This window comes from Pseudochaenichthys georgianus, unplaced genomic scaffold (genome assembly GCF_902827115.2).
Source record: "Pseudochaenichthys georgianus unplaced genomic scaffold, fPseGeo1.2 scaffold_713_arrow_ctg1, whole genome shotgun sequence".
In the NCBI taxonomy this organism is placed as follows: Eukaryota; Metazoa; Chordata; class Actinopteri; order Perciformes; family Channichthyidae; genus Pseudochaenichthys; species Pseudochaenichthys georgianus.
Genome location: NW_027263266.1, coordinates 49,762 through 68,529, shown reverse-complemented (window position 1 = coordinate 68,529; position 18,768 = coordinate 49,762). Strand labels below are relative to the sequence as shown.

Genomic DNA, 18,768 nt, shown 5'->3' with positions numbered 1-18,768 from the left:
ATTAAAGTGAGCCGGGCCTAATAAGGCCTAACCGAACCGAGCGAGGCCTGCCGTGGAAACGCGCCACTATTTCACTTTTTTTAAACTATTTTTCTTTTTGTATTTACTTTTTAAAAAGTACTTGCACTATATTTTTCTGTGTTGTTGCTCTGTGGGAGAAGCCTGTGACCTAAGACTTTCATCAGCATAACTACTCTGTAGCTATGTTCGTGTGACAAAAATAAAGAACCTTGAACCTTGAAAGTCTTAAGTATTTAAAAGTCCTCATAAGTCTCAAACAAATCTGACAAATTCAGAAAATGTCTTAGAAATTATTAAAAGGTCTAAAGTCAGACGGCTTTAACTATCGAACACTTTAATTTACTTTGATTACAGAGACTTAATTAATTGAACATTTTAAAAAAACTGATGACTTGTGCTCTCCAAAATATAGATCTCTTCTGGGAGTAAAGAATAAAAGCAGTGCGAGATATAGAAGTATAATTCTTACATTTCAGTTTTATAAATAATCAATAAACTCGGTATCTTGTGGTTTTATATTGTCGAATTTCTCTTGGGGGATTTTATTCATTTTAATATACATTTATATTCCACACATTTCTTATCCACTCTGGTCCAAAGTCTCTCTCCCTCCCACCTCCTTGCATCCAGTATCAAGGATGGATCCTTCTTGACTGATTCAAAAGATACACATTACTAAAGAAAACACTTATTAAAATGATAATTCGGTGTTAAGAAGGAGTTCGTAGATTCAAACATTACAATTCTGACTTTTTCGAAGCACAAGAATAAAAAAAGAAAGTCCCAACATTCTCCATGTTCAAAGTCTCTCTCTCTTTCCCACCTCCTTGTGTCCAGTATCAAGGATGGATCCTTCTTGACTGATTCAAAAGATACAAATTACTAAATAAAACATAAAAAACACCGCATACAAACCAACTAAAGCCGTGCTCGAACATGTTTGATAATCATTAGTTTTCTCAGTTCTCATATAATCCATAAACTCAGTGTCTTGTGGTTTTGTATGATATTGTCATGTCCTTGATTTGAATACACATGTATATTATTTCCGACTCACTTCCTTATCCACTCTGCTCTAAGTCTCTCTCTCCTTTCCAACCACCTGGTGTCATCATTTAGTGACGGGAGGGAATTCGTTACATTTTTCGGAGCACAAGATTACAAAAAAGAAAACTCCCGTCTTTCCCGTGACATCGCCAACAGGTTCAAGTCTCTAGAAGACGACTCTGGAGGACTTGGACTCGTTCTCCGCGACGACTCGCTCCACTTTCTCCCCCTCCTCCACGTCCTCGCCTCCGCCCTCTTTCTTCAGGATCTTCAGCGGCCACCAGGTGGCGCCGCCCCGATGATCCCGGCGCTCCGCTCGCCCCGCTCGCTCCGCCGGCCAGCAGCAGGGGGCGCTGTTATCCCCCGTCAGGAAGTAGAGCAGCGCGTTGAGCCAGGCGTTGCAGGAAGCTAACGGCCGCGTCACCTTTAAGGCGAAGGACATGAAGAAGAGAGGACACATGTTGATGAAGAAGAGACATGAAGAAGAGAGGACACATGTTGATGTAGAAGAGACATGGAGAAGAGGGGACACATGTTGATGTAGAAGAGACATGAAGAAGAGGGGACACATGTTGATGAAGAAGAGACATGCAGAAGAGAGGACACATGTTGATGTAGAAGAGACGTGAAGAAGAGGGGACACATGTTGATGAAGAAGAGACATGAAGAAGAGAGGACACATGTTGATGTAGAAGAGACATGCAGAAGAGGGGACACATGTTGATGTGGAAGAGACATGAAGAAGAGAGGACACATGTTGATGTAGAAGAGGGGACACATGTTGATGTAGAAGAGACGTGAAGAAGAGGGGACACATGTTGATGTAGAAGAGACACGGAGAAGAGGGGACACATGTTGATGTAGAAGAGACATGGAGAAGAGGGGACACATGTTGATGTAGAAGAGACATGAAGAAGAGAGGACACATGTTGATGTAGAAGAGACGTGAAGAAGAGGGGACACATGTTGATGTAGAAGAGACATGGAGAAGAGGGGACACATGTTGATGTAGAAGAGACATGAAGAAGAGGGGACACATGTTGATGTAGAGGAGACACGGAGAAGAGGGGACACATGTTGATGTAGAGGAGACACGGAGAAGAGGGGACACGTGTTGTTGTAGAAGAGACATGAAGAAGAGGGGACACATGTTGATGTAGAAGAGACGTGAAGAAGAGGGGACACATGTTGATGTAGAAGAGACACGGAGAAGAGGGGACACATGTTGATGTAGAAGAGACATGGAGAAGAGGGGACACATGTTGATGTAGAAGAGACGTGAAGAAGAGAGGACACATGTTGATGTAGAAGAGACGTGAAGAAGAGGGGACACATGTTGATGTAGAAGAGACATGGAGAAGAGGGGACACATGTTGATGTAGAAGAGACATGAGGAAGAGGGGACACATGTTGATGTAGAGGAGACACGGAGAAGAGGGGACACATGTTGATGTAGAAGAGACATGAAGAAGAGGGGACACATGTTGATGTAGAGGAGACACGGAGAAGAGGGGACACATGTTGATGTAGAGGAGACACGGAGAAGAGGGGACACGTGTTGTTGTAGAAGAGACATGAAGAAGAGGGGACACATGTTGATGTAGAAGAGACATGAAGAAGAGGGGACACATGTTGATGTAGAAGAGACATGAAGAAGAGAGGACACATGTTGATGTAGAAGAGACATGAAGAAGAGGGGACACATTTTGATGTAGAAGAGACATGAAGAAGAGGGGACACATGTTGATGTAGAAGAGGGGACACATGTTGATGAATAAGAGACATGAAGAAGAGGGGACACATGTTGACGTAGAAGAGACATGAGGAAGAGGGGACACATGTTGATGTAGAAGAGACATGAGGAAGAGGGGACACATGTTGATGTAGAAGAGACATGGAGAAGAGGGGACACATGTTGATGTAGAAGAGACATGAGGAAGAGGGGACACATGTTGATGAAGAAGAGACATGAAGAAGAGGGGACACGTGTTGATGTAGAAGAGACGTGAAGAAGAGGGGACACATGTTGATGTAGAGGAGACATGGAGAAGAGGGGACACATGTTGATGTAGAGGAGACACGGAGAAGAGGGGACACGTGTTGTTGTAGAAGAGACATGAAGAAGAGGGGACACATTTTGATGTAGAAGAGACATGAAGAAGAGGGGACACATTTTGATGTAGAAGAGACATGAAGAAGAGGGGACACATGTTGATGTAGAAGAGACATGAAGAAGAGGGGACACATGTTGATGTAGAAGAGACATGATGAAGAGGGGACACATGTTGATGTAGAAGAGGGGACACATGTTGATGTAGAAGAGACATGAAGAAGAGGGGACACATGTTGATGTAGAAGAGACATGGAGAAGAGGGGACACGTGTTGATGGAGAAGAGACACCCCGTCACCTTGTAGCAGATGGAGACGGTCTTCATCAGCCTGCAGCCTCCGCGCCGCCGCAGCAGCAGGAACAGCGTCCGCGTCACGTGGAAGGGCAGGAAGCACAGAGCGAACAGCAGGGTGATGGTCACGATGGTTCTGATGGACTTCCTCCTCCTCCGGATGTAGTGAGAGTACTGCGACCCGGAGATGGAGACGGACGTCCGCTCGCGCTCGCCCTCCGTCGCCCCGTCGTCCTCTCCGCCCTCCGTGGAGCCGGGGGGGGATCGGAGAGTCTGGAAAATGGTCTGGAGAGTAGACGTATTCAGACTTTTAAAGACATATTAGGACTTTTAAAGACGTATTAAGAGTTTTAAAGACGTATTAGGACTTTTAAAGACGTATTAAGACTTTTAAAGACGTATTAAGAGTTTTAAAGACGTATTAGGACTTTTAAAGACGTATTAAGACTTTTAAAGACGTATTAGGACTTTTAAAGACGTATTAAGACTTTTAAAGACATATTAGGACTTTTAAAGACGTATTAGGACTTGTAAAGACGTATTAAGAGTTTTAAAGACGTATTAGGACTTTTAAAGACGTATTAAGACTTTTAAAGACGTATTAGGACTTTTAAAGACGTATTAAGACTTTTAAAGACATATTAGGACTTTTAAAGACGTATTAGGACTTTTAAAGACGTATTAGGACTTTTTAAGACGTATTAAGAGTTTTAAAGACGTATTAAGAGTTTTAAAGACGTATTAAGAGTTTTAAAGACGTATTAGGACTTTTAAAGACGTATTAAGACTTTTAAAGACATATTAGGACTTTTAAAGACGTATTAGGACTTTTAAAGACGTATTAGGACTTTTAAAGACGTATTAAGAGTTTTAAAGACGTATTAGGACTTTTAAAGACGTATTAAGACTTTTAAAGACGTATTAGGACTTTTAAAGACGTATTAAGACTTTTAAAGACATATTAGGACTTTTAAAGACGTATTAGGACTTTTAAAGACGTATTAAGACTTTTAAAGACGTATTAGGACTTTTTAAGACGTATTAAGAGTTTTAAAGACGTATTAAGACTTTTAAACAGGTATGAGGACTTTTAAAGACGTATTAGGACTTTTAAAGACATATTAGGACTTTTAAAGACGTATTAGGACTTTTAAAGACGTATTAGGACTTTTTAAGACGTATTAAGAGTTTTAAAGACGTATTAAGAGTTTTAAAGACGTATTAAGAGTTTTAAAGACGTATTAGGACTTTTAAAGACGTATTAAGACTTTTAAAGACATATTAGGACTTTTAAAGACGTATTAGGACTTTTAAAGACGTATTAGGACTTTTAAAGACGTATTAGGACTTTTAAAGACGTATTAAGACTTTTAAAGACGTATTAGGACTTTTAAAGACGTATTAGGACTTTTAAAGACGTATTAAGACTTTTAAAGACATATTAGGACTTTTAAAGACGTATTAGGACTTTTAAAGACGTATTAAGACTTTTAAAGACGTATTAGGACTTTTTAAGACGTATTAAGAGTTTTAAAGACGTATTAAGACTTTTAAACAGGTATGAGGACTTTTAAAGACGTATTAGGACTTTTAAAGACATATTAGGACTTTTAAAGACGTATTAGGACTTTTAAAGACGTATTAGGACTTTTAAAGACGTATTAAGACTTTTAAAGACGTATTAGGACTTTTAAAGACGTATTAGGACTTTTTAAGACGTATTAAGACTTTTAAAGACGTATTAAGACTTTTAAACAGGTATGAGGACTTTTAAAGACGTATTAGGACTTTTAAAGACGTATTAGGACTTTTAAAGACGTATTAAGACTTTCAAAGACGTATTAGGACTTTTTAAGACGTATTAGGACTTTTAAAGACGTATTAGGACTTTTAAAGACGTATTCAGACTTTTAAAGACGTATTAGGACTTTTAAAGACGTATTAAGACTTTTAAAGACGTATTAAGACTTTTAAAGACGTATTAGAACTTTTAAAGACGTATTAGGACTTTTAAAGACGTATTAAGAGTTTTAAAGACGTATTAGGACTTTTAAAGACGTATTAAGACTTTTAAAGACATATTAGGACTTTTAAAGACGTATTAGGACTTTTAAAGACGTATTAGGACTTTTAAAGACGTATTAAGACTTTTAAAGACGTATTAGGACTTTTAAAGACGTATTAGGACTTTTTAAGACGTATTAAGAGTTTTAAAGACGTATTAAGACTTTTAAACAGGTATGAGGACTTTTAAAGACGTATTAGGACTTTTAAAGACGTATTAAGACTTTTAAAGACGTATTAGGACTTTTAAAGACGTATTCAGACTTTTAAAGACGTATTAGGACTTTTAAAGACGTATTAAGAGTTTTAAAGACGTATTAGGACTTTTAAAGACGTATTAAGACTTTTAAAGACATATTAGGACTTTTAAAGACGTATTAGGACTTTTAAAGACGTATTAAGACTTTTAAAGACGTATTAGGACTTTTAAAGACGTATTAGGACTTTTTAAGACGTATTAAGAGTTTTAAAGACGTATTAAGACTTTTAAACAGGTATGAGGACTTTTAAAGACGTATTAGGACTTTTAAAGACGTATTAAGACTTTTAAAGACGTATTAGGACTTTTAAAGACGTATTAAGACTTTTTAAGACGTATTAAGAGTTTTAAAGAGGTATTAGGACTTTTAAAGACGTATTAAGACTTTTAAAGACGTATTAGGACTTTTAAAGACGTATTAGGACTTTTAAAGACGTATTAAGACTTTTTAAGACGTATTAAGACCTTTAAAGACGTATTAGGACTTTTAAAGACGTATTAGGACTTTTAAAGACGTATTAGGACTTTCAAAGACGTATTAGGACTTTTTAAGACGTATTAGGACTTTTAAAGACGTATTAGGACTTTTAAAGACGTATTCAGACTTTTAAAGACGTATTCAGACTTTTAAAGACGTATTAGGACTTTTAAAGACGTATTAAGACTTTTAAAGACGTATTAAGAGTTTTAAAGACGTATTAGAACTTTTAAAGACGTATTAGGACTTTTAAAGACGTATTAAGAGTTTTAAAGACGTATTAGGACTTTTAAAGACGTATTAAGACTTTTAAAGACATATTAGGACTTTTAAAGACGTATTAGGACTTTTAAAGACGTATTAGGACTTTTAAAGACGTATTAAGACTTTTAAAGACGTATTAGGACTTTTTAAGACGTATTAAGAGTTTTAAAGACGTATTAAGACTTTTAAACAGGTATGAGGACTTTTAAAGACGTATTAGGACTTTTAAAGACGTATTAAGACTTTTAAAGACGTATTAGGACTTTTAAAGACGTATTAAGACTTTTTAAGACGTATTAAGAGTTTTAAAGACGTATTAAGACTTTTAAAGACGTATTAAGACTTTTTAAGACGTATTAAGAGTTTTAAAGACGTATTAAGACTTTTAAAGAGGTATTAGGACTTTTAAAGACGTATTAAGACTTTTAAAGACGTATTAGGACTTTTAAAGACGTATTAGGACTTTTAAAGATGTATTAAGACTTTTTAAGACGTATTAAGACCTTTAAAGACGTATTAGGACTTTTAAAGACGTATTAGGACTTTTAAAGACGTATTAGGACTTTCAAAGACGTATTAGGACTTTTAAAGACGTATTAAGACTTTTTAAGACGTATTAGGACTTTTAAAGACGTATTAAGACTTTTAAAGACGTATTAAGACTTTTTAAGACGTATTAAGAGTTTTAAAGACGTATTAGGACTTTCAAAGACGTATTAAGACTTTTAAAGACGTATTAGGATTTTTAAAGACGTATTAAGACTTTTAAAGACGTATTAAGACTTTTTAAGACGTATTAAGAGTTTTAAAGACGTATTAGGACTTTCAAAGACGTATTAAGACCTTTAAAGACGTATTAAGACCTTTAAAGACGTATTAAGACTTTTAAAGACGTATTAAGACTTTTTAAGACGTATTAAGAGTTTTAAAGACGTATTAGGACTTTAAAGACGTATTAGGACTTTTAAAGACGTATTAAGACTTTTAAAGACGTATTAGGACTGTTAAAGACATATTAAGACTTTTAAAGACGTATTAGGACTGTGAAAGACGTATTAGGACTTTTAAAGACGTATTAGGACTTTTAAAGACGTATTAGGACTTTTTAAGACGTATTAAGACTTTTAAAGATGTATTAGGACTTTTAAAGACGTATTAGGACAGTTAGAATAGAATAAAACTTAACAGACTTTAAGGGTATGCCCGTTAATGATATCACATATTTTCAAAAAAGACATAGTGATAAAAAGCCATCAAATTACCAAAACCACTTGAGAGTAGCACCAGGCGATGATGAGGAAGGGCAGGAAGAAGCACAGCAGGTGGAGGAAGATGCCGTACGGGACGTAGTCGGCGAACTCTTCGTCGATGGCGTCGTCCCAGCAGTTGGTGTATCCGCCCTCGTCTTCAGATGAATCTCCCGTGATGTTCCAGTCCTCCCTCGACCCGCCGCCACGCCTCACGTATCCCGTCTGAGCGAACCTGAAGATGGGGCAGGTGAGGATGAAGACCACCACCCACACCAGGGCGCAGGTGGCCTTCACCACCCGCTTGCTCTCCAGAGTGATGGTCCGCATCGGGTGGCAGATCCCCAGGTACCTGAGGACCAGGGGAGAAGTTGATGTGAAAATCCTGAGTGTCCTCCTCCAACATGAGAGCAGCATGCTACAAAGGTATCAACTAGCTGTGAACAGGACAGGATGTGTGATAGAAGAGCATCAGGACTGTCTGAGGCAGATGATAGCTATGTGATGAACATGATGACTCAGCCTCTGTGGAGAGAGACATCAAGCATGCTCATTTCTGACGTGGAGCTACTCTGAAGTAAACATTGATACTGCTTTCTGTTCCTCCATCTTGTGACTGTGTGACTCCCTCTCTTGATATCAGCATGTGAAGGACACTGCTCAGGAACTAGCTGATGCTCTGTATGTGATGACTCCTTCCCTTCAGGAGAGGACCACAGACACACGGATCCTGAGATGAAGCTCAAGCCGGAGACCAGGGAGAGTTCTCTTAAGAAGTCTTTAACCTGTTCAGCCCGAGCCTGTTTTCAGGTCTCAGGCTCGAACATGACTTTCCAAGAACAAATGACCATATCTTCTAAAAGGGTTACATTAATAATCCCTTTTCTCAAAGTAACGATGAACCTGTGAGCTGGATGCAGAACAGTCAGAATCAATATAGATGTTTCTATTTGAAAGTAAATTCAGATTGAACACAGTAAAAAACTGTAAATTATTGTGTCCGTCCAAAAGAAGAAACATGACTTATAGTGAAAACCACCCTTGGATGATGGATGGTAGACTACAAACTTTAGGAATCCAAAGTACAACATATAATAAGTACTCTGTATCAAGATCGATGCAGAACAAGTGACCTTTGACCTTTAGAGAGGTTTAGAAGAAAAGAAAACATTTGGGTGGATTTGACATATCTCTGGAACCCATCGGTCGATGTTGATGATTGACTTCTCATTTGAACCGTGAGAGCCAATGGAATCGAGGGGAGGTTCCTAAATCCATCTAAACATTACCATTGAGGAGTAAGAGTGGATGCCGAAACCGGAAGCTCATCCACTCTGGTAGCTCTCGTAGAAGCTATATATGAAAACTACTCTTATTGACAAAATGTGATGATGGACACAGAGACAGTGGATTAACCTTCAGCAGCGTTTATATTGCGTTCTAATGCCATTGAACACGACTTTTGATCAGAAACAGCAAAGGTAAGACGTACAGTATTGCCGTTTCGCCCCCGTAAAGCTAAGTTGTCTGGTTTCGCCTTCGATCTATCTTGTTTGTGCAGATCCGATGAAGTATAAAATATTGCTACCGTGAGTTATGTGCTAAGTGCGTTAGCACTCTTTCGCTTAGTGCTAATTCAGACGCTTGGCGTTTAGAGTTGTGTTTCGTTTCGGTAAAAATGGTTCATATCGTGAGTTAGCTGAGTTTCTTCCCGTTAAGTGGGAATGACACGTTGATAGGTTGCTAAATGGGGGCAGGGGCTCCCGTGGGGCTCCCGGCTTAACAGGTTAAAGTCTTAAAACAGCAATAAGAAATCTGTTAAATGTTTACATTATAAAACCCAAATCGTGTTAACTTTGGAAGGTTCAATCAACAACATCATCCGTTTTTTTTTTTATCGTAAACTAAAACTATGATTTTGCTCCTGAGGACTAGGAGAGAAGTCTTAAACAGTCTTAACTTAAAAAGCCGCAATAGGTCTTAAAAAGTATTGTTAGTCTGTAAAGTCTTAAAACAGTCTGGAAGAAGCCTCGATTTGTATTCTATAGTTTTCTTAGGAATATCATATCGTGCTAAAACATCCCATTTAAAAGGTTCCATCAGTTTCTGGTCATTTTATGACTTTTTATGACTAAAAATGGAGATTCGCTGCTTTCCTGCCTGGCACAACAATATACTCGTCAAAGCTACGCCTGGACTCTCCATCGCTACGCCTGGACTCTCCATCTCTACGCCTGAACTCTCCACCGCTACGCCTGGACTCCTTCCATCGCTACGCCTGGACTCTCCATCGCTACGCCTGCTGAACTCTCCACCGCTACGCCTGGACTCTCCACCGCTACGCCTGGACTCTCCACCGCTACGCCTGGATCTCCATCGCTACGCCTGGACTCTCCATCGCTACGCCTGGACTCTCCACCGCTACGCCTGGACTCTCCGTCGCTACGCCTGGACTCTCCGTCGCTACGCCTGGACTCTCCGTCGCTACGCCCTGAACTCTCCGTCGCTACGCCTGGACTCTCCCTCGCTACGCCTGGACTCTCCCTCGCTACGCCTGGACTCTCCATCGCTACGCCTGGACTCTCCATCGCTACGCCTGGACTCTGCATCGCTACGCCTGGACTCTCCATCGCTACGCCTGGACTCTCCATCGCTACGCCTGGACTCTCCATCTCTACGCCTGGACTCTGCATCTCTACGCCTGGACTCTCCATCGCTACGCCTGGACTCTGCATCGCTACGCCTGAACTCTCCATCGCTACGCTGGACTCTCCATCGCTACGCCTGGACTCTCCATCGCTACGCCTGAACTCTCCATCTCTACGCCTGGACTCTCCATCGCTACGCCTGGACTCTGCATCGCTACGCCTGGACTCTCCATCGCTACGCCTGGACTCTGCATCGCTACGCCTGAACTCTCCACCGCTACGCCTGAACTCTCCACCGCTACGCCTGAACTCTCCATCGCTACGCCTGGACTCTCCATCGCTACGCCTGGACTCTCCATCGCTACGCCTGGACTCTCCATCGCTACGCCTGGACTCTCCATCGCTACGCCTGGACTCTCCATCGCTACGCCTGGACTCTCCATCGCTACGCCTGGACTCTGCATCGCTACGCCTGAACTCTCCACCGCTACGCCTGGACTCTCCATCGCTACGCCTGGACTCTGCTTCGCTACGCCTGGACTCTCCATCGCTACGCCTGGACTCTCCATCGCTACGCCTGAACTCTCCATCGCTACGCCTGGACTCTGCATCGCTACGCCTGAACTCTCCATCGCTACCGCTGAACTCTCCATCGCTACGCCTGAACTCTCCATCGCTACGCCTGGACTCTCCATCGCTACTCCTGGACTCTCCATCGCTACGCCTGGACTCTCCATCGCTACGCCTGGACTCTGCATCGCTACGCCTGAACTCTCCATCGCTACTCCTGGACTCTCCATCGCTACGCCTGGACTCTCCATCGCTACGCCTGGACTCTCCATCGCTACGCCTGGACTCTGCATCGCTACGCCTGGACTCTCCATCGCTACGCCTGGACTCTCCATCGCTACGCCTGGACTCTCCATCTCTACGCCTGGACTCTGCATCGCTACGCCTGGACTCTCCATCGCTACGCCTGGACTCTCCATCGCTACGCCTGGACTCTCCATCTCTACGCCTGGACTCTCCATCGCTACGCCTGGACTCTCCATCTCTACGCCTGGACTCTGCATCGCTACGCCTGGACTCTCCATCGCTACGCCTGAACTCTCCATCGCTACGCCTGGACTCTCCATCGCTACGCCTGGACTCTCCATCTCTACGCCTGGACTCTCCATCGCTACGCCTGGACTCTCCATCGCTACGCCTGGACTCTCCATCTCTACGCCTGGACTCTCCATCGCTACGCCTGGACTCTCCATCTCTACGCCTGGACTCTGCATCGCTACGCCTGGACTCTCCATCGCTACGCCTGAACTCTCCATCGCTACGCCTGGACTCTCCATCTCTACGCCTGGACTCTCCATCGCTACGCCTGGACTCTCCATCTCTACGCCTGGACTCTCCATCGCTACGCCTGGACTCTCCATCGCTACGCCTGAACTCTCCATCGCTACGCCTGGACTCTCCATCGCTACGCCTGGACTCTCCATCGCTACGCCTGGACTCTCCATCGCTACGCCTGGACTCTCCATCGCTACGCCTGGACTCTCCATCTCTACGCCTGGACTCTCCATCGCTACGCCTGGACTCTCCATCTCTACGCCTGGACTCTCCATCGCTACGCCTGGACTCTCCATCGCTACGCCTGAACTCTCCATCGCTACGCCTGGACTCTCCATCGCTACGCCTGGACTCTCCATCGCTACGCCTGGACTCTCCATCTCTACGCCTGGACTCTCCATCGCTACGCCTGGACTCTCCATCGCTACGCCTGGACTCTGCATCGCTACGCCTGGACTCTCCATCGCTACGCCTGGACTCCATCGCTACGCCTGGACTCTCCATCGCTACGCCTGGACTCTCCATCGCTACGCCTGAACTCTCCATCGCTACGCCTGGACTCTCCATCGCTACGCCTGGACTCTCCATCTCTACGCCTGGACTCTCCATCGCTACGCCTGGACTCTCCATCTTGCGCCTGGACTCTCCATCGCTACGCCTGGACTCTCCATCGCTACGCCTGGACTCTCCATCGCTACGCCTGGACTCTGCATCGCTACGCCTGGACTCTCCATCGCTACGCCTGGACTCTCCATCGCTACGCCTGGACTCTCCATCGCTACGCCTGGACTCTCCATCTCTACGCCTGGACTCTGCATCGCTACGCCTGGACTCTCCATCGCTACGCCTGGACTCTCCATCGCTACGCCTGGACTCTCCATCGCTACGCCTGGACTCTCCTTCTCTACGCCTGGACTCTCCATCGCTACGCCTGGACTCTCCATCGCTACGCCTGGACTCTGCATCGCTACGCCTGGACTCTCCATCGCTACGCCTGGACTCTCCATCGCTACGCCTGAACTCTGCATCGCTACGCCTGGACTCTCCATCGCTACGCCTGGTCTCTCCATCGCTACGCCTGGACTCTCCATCGCTACGCCTGGACTCTCCATCGCTACGCCTGGACTCTCCTTCTCTACGCCTGGACTCTCCATCGCTACGCCTGGACTCTGCATCGCTACGCCTGGACTCTCCATCGCTACGCCTGGACTCTCCATCGCTACGCCTGAACTCTGCATCGCTACGCCTGGACTCTCCATCGCTACGCCTGGACTCTCCATCGCTACGCCTGGACTCTGCTTCGCTACGCCTGGACTCTCCGTCGCTACGCCTGGACTCTCCGTCGCTACGCCTGGACTCCCGTCGCTACGCCTGAAACTCTCCGTCGCTACGCCTGGACTCTCCCTCGCTACGCCTGGACTCTCCCTCGCTACGCCTGGACTCTCCATCGCTACGCCTGGACTCTCCATCGCTACGCCTGGACTCTGCATCGCTACGCCTGGACTCTCCATCGCTACGCCTGGACTCTCCATCGCTACGCCTGGACTCTCCATCGCTACGCCTGGACTCTCCATCGCTACGCCTGGACTCTCCATCGCTACGCCTGGACTCTGCATCGCTACGCCTGAACTCTCCATCGCTACGCCTGGACTCTCCATCGCTACGCCTGGACTCTGCATCGCTACGCCTGAACTCTCCATCTCTACGCCTGGACTCTCCATCGCTACGCCTGGACTCTGCATCGCTACGCCTGAACTCTCCACCGCTACGCCTGAACTCTCCACCGCTACGCCTGAACTCTCCATCTACGCCTGGACTCTCCATCGCTACGCCTGGACTCTCCATCGCTACGCCTGGACTCTCCATCGCTACGCCTGGACTCTCCATCGCTACGCCTGGACTCTCCATCGCTACGCCTGGACTCTCTATCGCTACGCCTGGACTCTGCATCGCTACGCCTGAACTCTCCACCGCTACGCCTGGACTCTCCATCGCTACGCCTGGACTCTGCTTCGCTACGCCTGGACTCTCCATCGCTACGCCTGGACTCTCCATCGCTACGCCTGAACTCTCCATCGCTACGCCTGGACTCTGCATCGCTACGCCTGAACTCTCCATCGCTACGCCTGAACTCTCCATCGCTACGCCTGGCTCTTCGCTACGCCTGGACTCTCCATCGCTACGCCTGGACTCTCCATCGCTACGCCTGAACTCTCCATCGCTACGCCTGGACTCTCCATCGCTACGCTGAACTCTCCATCGCTACGCCTGGACTCTCCATCGCTACGCCTGGACTCTCCATCGCTACTCCTGGACTCTCCATCGCTACGCCTGGACTCTGCATCGCTACGCCTGAACTCTCCATCGCTACTCCTGGACTCTCCATCGCTACGCCTGGACTCTCCATCGCTACGCCTGGACTCTCCATCGCTACGCCTGGACTCTGCATCGCTACGCCTGGACTCTCCATCGCTACGCCTGGACTCTCCATCGCTACGCCTGGACTCTCCATCTCTACGCCTGGACACTGCATCGCTACGCCTGGACTCTCCATCGCTACGCCTGAACTCTCCATCGCTACGCCTGGACTCTCCATCTCTACGCCTGGACTCTCCATCGCTACGCCTGGACTCTCCATCTCTACGCCTGGACTCTGCATCGCTACGCCTGGACTCTCCATCGCTACGCCTGAACTCTCCATCGCTAGCCTGGACTCTCCATCGCTACGCCTGGACTCTCCATCTCTACGCCTGGACTCTCCATCGCTACGCCTGGACTCTCCATCGCTAACGCCTGGACTCTCCACCGCTACGCCTGGACTCTCCATCGCTACGCCCTGGACTCTCCATCGCTACGCCTGACTCTCCATCTCTACGCCTGAACTCTCCATCTCTACCCTGGACTCTCCATCGCTACGCCTGGACTCTCCAGCGCTACGCCTGGACTCTCCATCGCTACGCCTGGACCTCTGCATCGCTACGCCTGGACTCTGCATCGCTACGCCTGGACTCTCCGTCGCTACGCCTGGACTCTGCATCGCTAACCTGGACTCTCCATCGCTACGGCCTGAACTCTCCACCGCTACGCCTGGAACTCTCCATCGCTACGCCTGGACTCTGCTTCGCTACGCCTGGACTCTCCATCGCTACGCCTGGACTCTCCATCGCTAACGCCTTGACTCTGCATCGCTACGCCTGAACTCTCCATCGCTACGCCTGGACTCTCCATCGCTACGCCTGGACTCTCCATCGATACGCCTGGACTCTGCATCGCTACGCCTGGACTCTCCATCGCTACGCCTGACTGTCTGAACTCTCCATCGCTACGCCTGGACTCTCCGTCGCTACGCCTGGACTCTCCATCGCTACGCCTGGACTCTGCATCGCTACGCCTGGACTCTCCATCGCTACGCCTGGACTCTCCATCGCTACGCCTGGACTCTCCATCTCTACGCCTGGACTCTCCATCGCTACGCCTGGACTCTCCATCGCTACGCCTGGACTCTCCATCGCTACGCCTGGACTCTCCATCGCTACGCCTGGACTCTCCATCGCTACGCCGCGGCGTCCTACCTGTGCACGGAGATGCAGGTGAGGAAGAAGATGGAGCAGTACAGGTTGAAGTAGAACAGGAAGCGTACGAGGCGACACATGAAGTCTCCGAACACCCAGCGGTCCCTCAGGATGTAGCTGGCCACCAGGAAGGGCAGCGAGAGGCCGTACATCAGGTCTGTGGAGGCCAGGTTCACCATGTAGATCAGAGAGGTGTTCCAGCGCCGCCTGGTGCCGCACGACCGCAACAGCACCACCGAGTTCAGGCTGAGGCTGAACACGAAGGTCAGGGAGTAGCACACCGGCAGGAACACGTACTTGTAGGACTCATCGATGCTGCAGGAGGGCGGCGCGAGGGAAGAGGCGTTCGATTGGTCGATCAGAGACTCGGTCGGCAACAACCCGACGTCCGGAGTCACGTTGGAGATCTGGTTCAACAACATGGTGAAGGTTATTGGATCCGTTCCTCCTGGAGTTTCATCTGAGAATAAAGAGAGTCGGGATCAAAACACAAACTCAAGTTCCAGGTCTTGATCCACTTTGATCTAACAAATCTATTAAGTGTTGTTCTCGTACGTCTCCTAAGGTTACTAACCGGCCGTACAGTTACAACATGGACATTCACATGAACTTTGCTGTGTTTCTGAGCCACGTTCGTGCATCGCTAGAATCAGCTTCTAGACACAATCAATAGACGTCTGAATATCAAACTACGCCGTCCAGCTCTATCTGTGGGTTTTCTTTTATTGTATGTACGCAACATCAAGTCAAATTCCTCGTAGGTGTCGACCTACCTGGTAATAAATCTGATTCTAATTCTGATCACAAAGTCAAGTTCCACTTCTTGTTGAGTATCCTTGGATATGCACGTTGTGTTCAGTCCAGTTACAATATGGACTTTACACGAACATGTTCAATAACACGGTGAAGGTCACTGGACCCAGGCGGGCTGACGCTACGAGGAACTTCCAACTCCGCTTTCTGGACTGTAAGATTCAAATAATGAATTCAAGAGAACAAGACGTGTGTCCTTGGGCAAGACACTTCACCTGAACTTGCTCCTGTGGGTATTGTCCACAGTTTCTGACCATTGCATGTACGATATGTGTAATGTGTGATATGTAAAAGCGCTTTGAGTCATTGAAAAAGCGCTATAATAAATGTAAGGAATTATTATTATTAATTATTATATCCCTCTTAGATTAAAGTGGATCATTCACAAGAAGTGGAACTTGACTTTGTGATCAGAATCAGAGTCAGTTGATCGCCAGGTAGGTCGACACGAACGAGGAATTTGACTCAAAAGTCAAACTAAAAATTAACACAGAAACTATAATAACATAAATGTTAATAATAAAAACATACAGCATTATTTACATAGAAATAGAATGGAATAGAATATGGAATACATGTTGGCATTAATAAAAAAAGCAAACAGACATTGTGTACATTAATGTAATGCATTCTACGATGTGGTTATATAACGAGTAGAGAGTCGGGATCAAAACACAAACTCAAGTTCCGTTCTTGTAAATGATCCACTTTGATCGAAGAGGGATTTGCACGTTGTGTCCTCTTGAAGGTATACTGCAAGGTTTATTAACGAGCAAGCAGTTCTGGTTAAAGTGCAAAGGTGCCTGAAGGAAGTCTTAAGACGGTGTTGAGCTTAGTAGGGAGGGAGGAATACTTAAGAAGACGTTTGGATTCCGTAAACTGGTTGAAGTCCAGAGATTGGAGGAGGAATGCTCAAAAGATTTAAAGTCCAAGACTCATGCAGGAAGTCGGTTCAAATATCCTAATTCTGGTTTAAAAGAAAAGTGGCTTAAAAGTCAAAGATGAGTCGAGGTGACGGTAAAAACAGGAACATGTGTCGTCTGGGGATTCAAAGAATAAAGATAGTTGGGATCAAAGCTTCCATGTCTTGTGGACTGATCCACTTTGATCTAAGGGATATGCGAGTGCTGTCCTCTTGAATGAATAATGTTGATCTTGCCAGTAAGGTTGTAACGAGGAAGCCGAGTTACAACGGACACGGTCTGGTTTCTGATCCCCTTTCTCTCGGTTTTAAACACAACGCACGCATAAACTTCTCTAAGTTGTTGTCTCATAAATACCTCTGGCATCATCTCGTCTCCTGAGTCCTTTCCTTCCTTCCTCTCATCGATCTCCGTCTGCACTCGTCTTCGTCGTCTGACCCATGTCCGAAGCGTCTCTGAGGAAAGAAAGCCCAGCGGTCATTAGTTTGGAAACCTTGTTCACTGTGTCCCGCCGCGTTTCGCTGATGAAGAACACGTTTCACTCCGTTAGCCGCTCAATCATTAACGAGGCCTTCCGGAAACCTCTCGTTCCCGTCTGCCGGCCTTTGAGGTCCCTTCAGCCGGGGGTCAATCGCAGCTGTTTAGGAATGTGTGTTTCTTTATAAATGGCCTCGAACCGACAGTTAAAACACGTGTCGTGCATATTTATTCAAGTATCTCAGAACCAGACTGTTTACCCTCCAACTAAACCGTGTTGGACAAAGAGGACTGTGGGACATACGACAACACCTTATTGGGTTACCTGAACATAGCCTGTATAAGAAATAGATTTAATCTCGAAGACGTCGTCCATTGGTTTGTAGAGTACGGTTTCTGGCCTGGAGCTAAGAGCTTTGTCAGTTCTGTCTCTACCAGAAAGCAGATCAGCTAGTACTTCCTGTTTATTGATATATACAACAACACATCCTAAAAAAAAGGTAAATGGCTTCAGTCTCTCGTGGGAAATAGTGGGTTTTCCCCACAAGAAGAACTTTAGGCAGACCCCACAGTATGGAGGGGGATGCATAATTCTTCAGCGCCATGCCTTTCGAGGCTTTGATCGTCTGATCGTCAGCCGGTTAACGAAAGGACCGGGTCACTAAGAACCAGAGGGTCCTGGTGCACATGTTGACGTAGAGAGACATGAGGAAGAGGGACACATGATGTAGAAAGAGACATGGAAGAGGGGACACATGTTGATGTAGAAGAGACATGGAGAAGAGGGGACACATGTTGATGTAGAAGAGACATGAGGAAGAGGGGACACATGTTGATGAAGAAGAGACATGAAGAAGAGGGGACACGTGTTGATGTAGAAGAGACGTGAAGAAGAGGGGACACATGTTGATGTAGAGGAGACATGGAGAAGAGGGGACACATGTTGATGTAGAGGAGACACGGAGAAGAGGGGACACGTGTTGTTGTAGAAGAGACATGAAGAAGAGGGGACACATTTTGATGTAGAAGAGACATGAAGAAGAGGGGACACATTTGATGTAGAAGAGACATGAAGAAGAGGGGACACATGTTGATGTAGAAGAGACATGAAGAAGAGGGGACACATGTTGATGTAGAAGAGACATGATGAAGAGGGGACACATGTTGATGTAGAAGAGGGGACACATGTTGATGTAGAAGAGACATGA

General features: G+C 45.8%; 1 protein-coding gene across 1 annotated transcript; it reads right to left on the bottom strand.

The window, feature by feature from the left end:
- Positions 1–311: 311 nt before the first annotated feature.
- Positions 312–17,568, bottom strand: LOC117443961 (P2Y purinoceptor 3-like). The gene is made up of 5 exons (XM_034079748.2): positions 17,441–17,568; positions 15,348–15,807; positions 7,799–8,135; positions 3,478–3,756; positions 312–1,492 (listed from the first exon to the last, which is right to left on the bottom strand). The coding sequence occupies exons 2-5, from the start codon at positions 15,767–15,769 to the stop codon at positions 1,235–1,237; spliced, it is 1,296 nt and encodes a 431-aa protein (XP_033935639.1). The 5' UTR covers positions 15,770–15,807; positions 17,441–17,568; the 3' UTR covers positions 312–1,234.
- Positions 17,569–18,768: the final 1,200 nt, after the last annotated feature.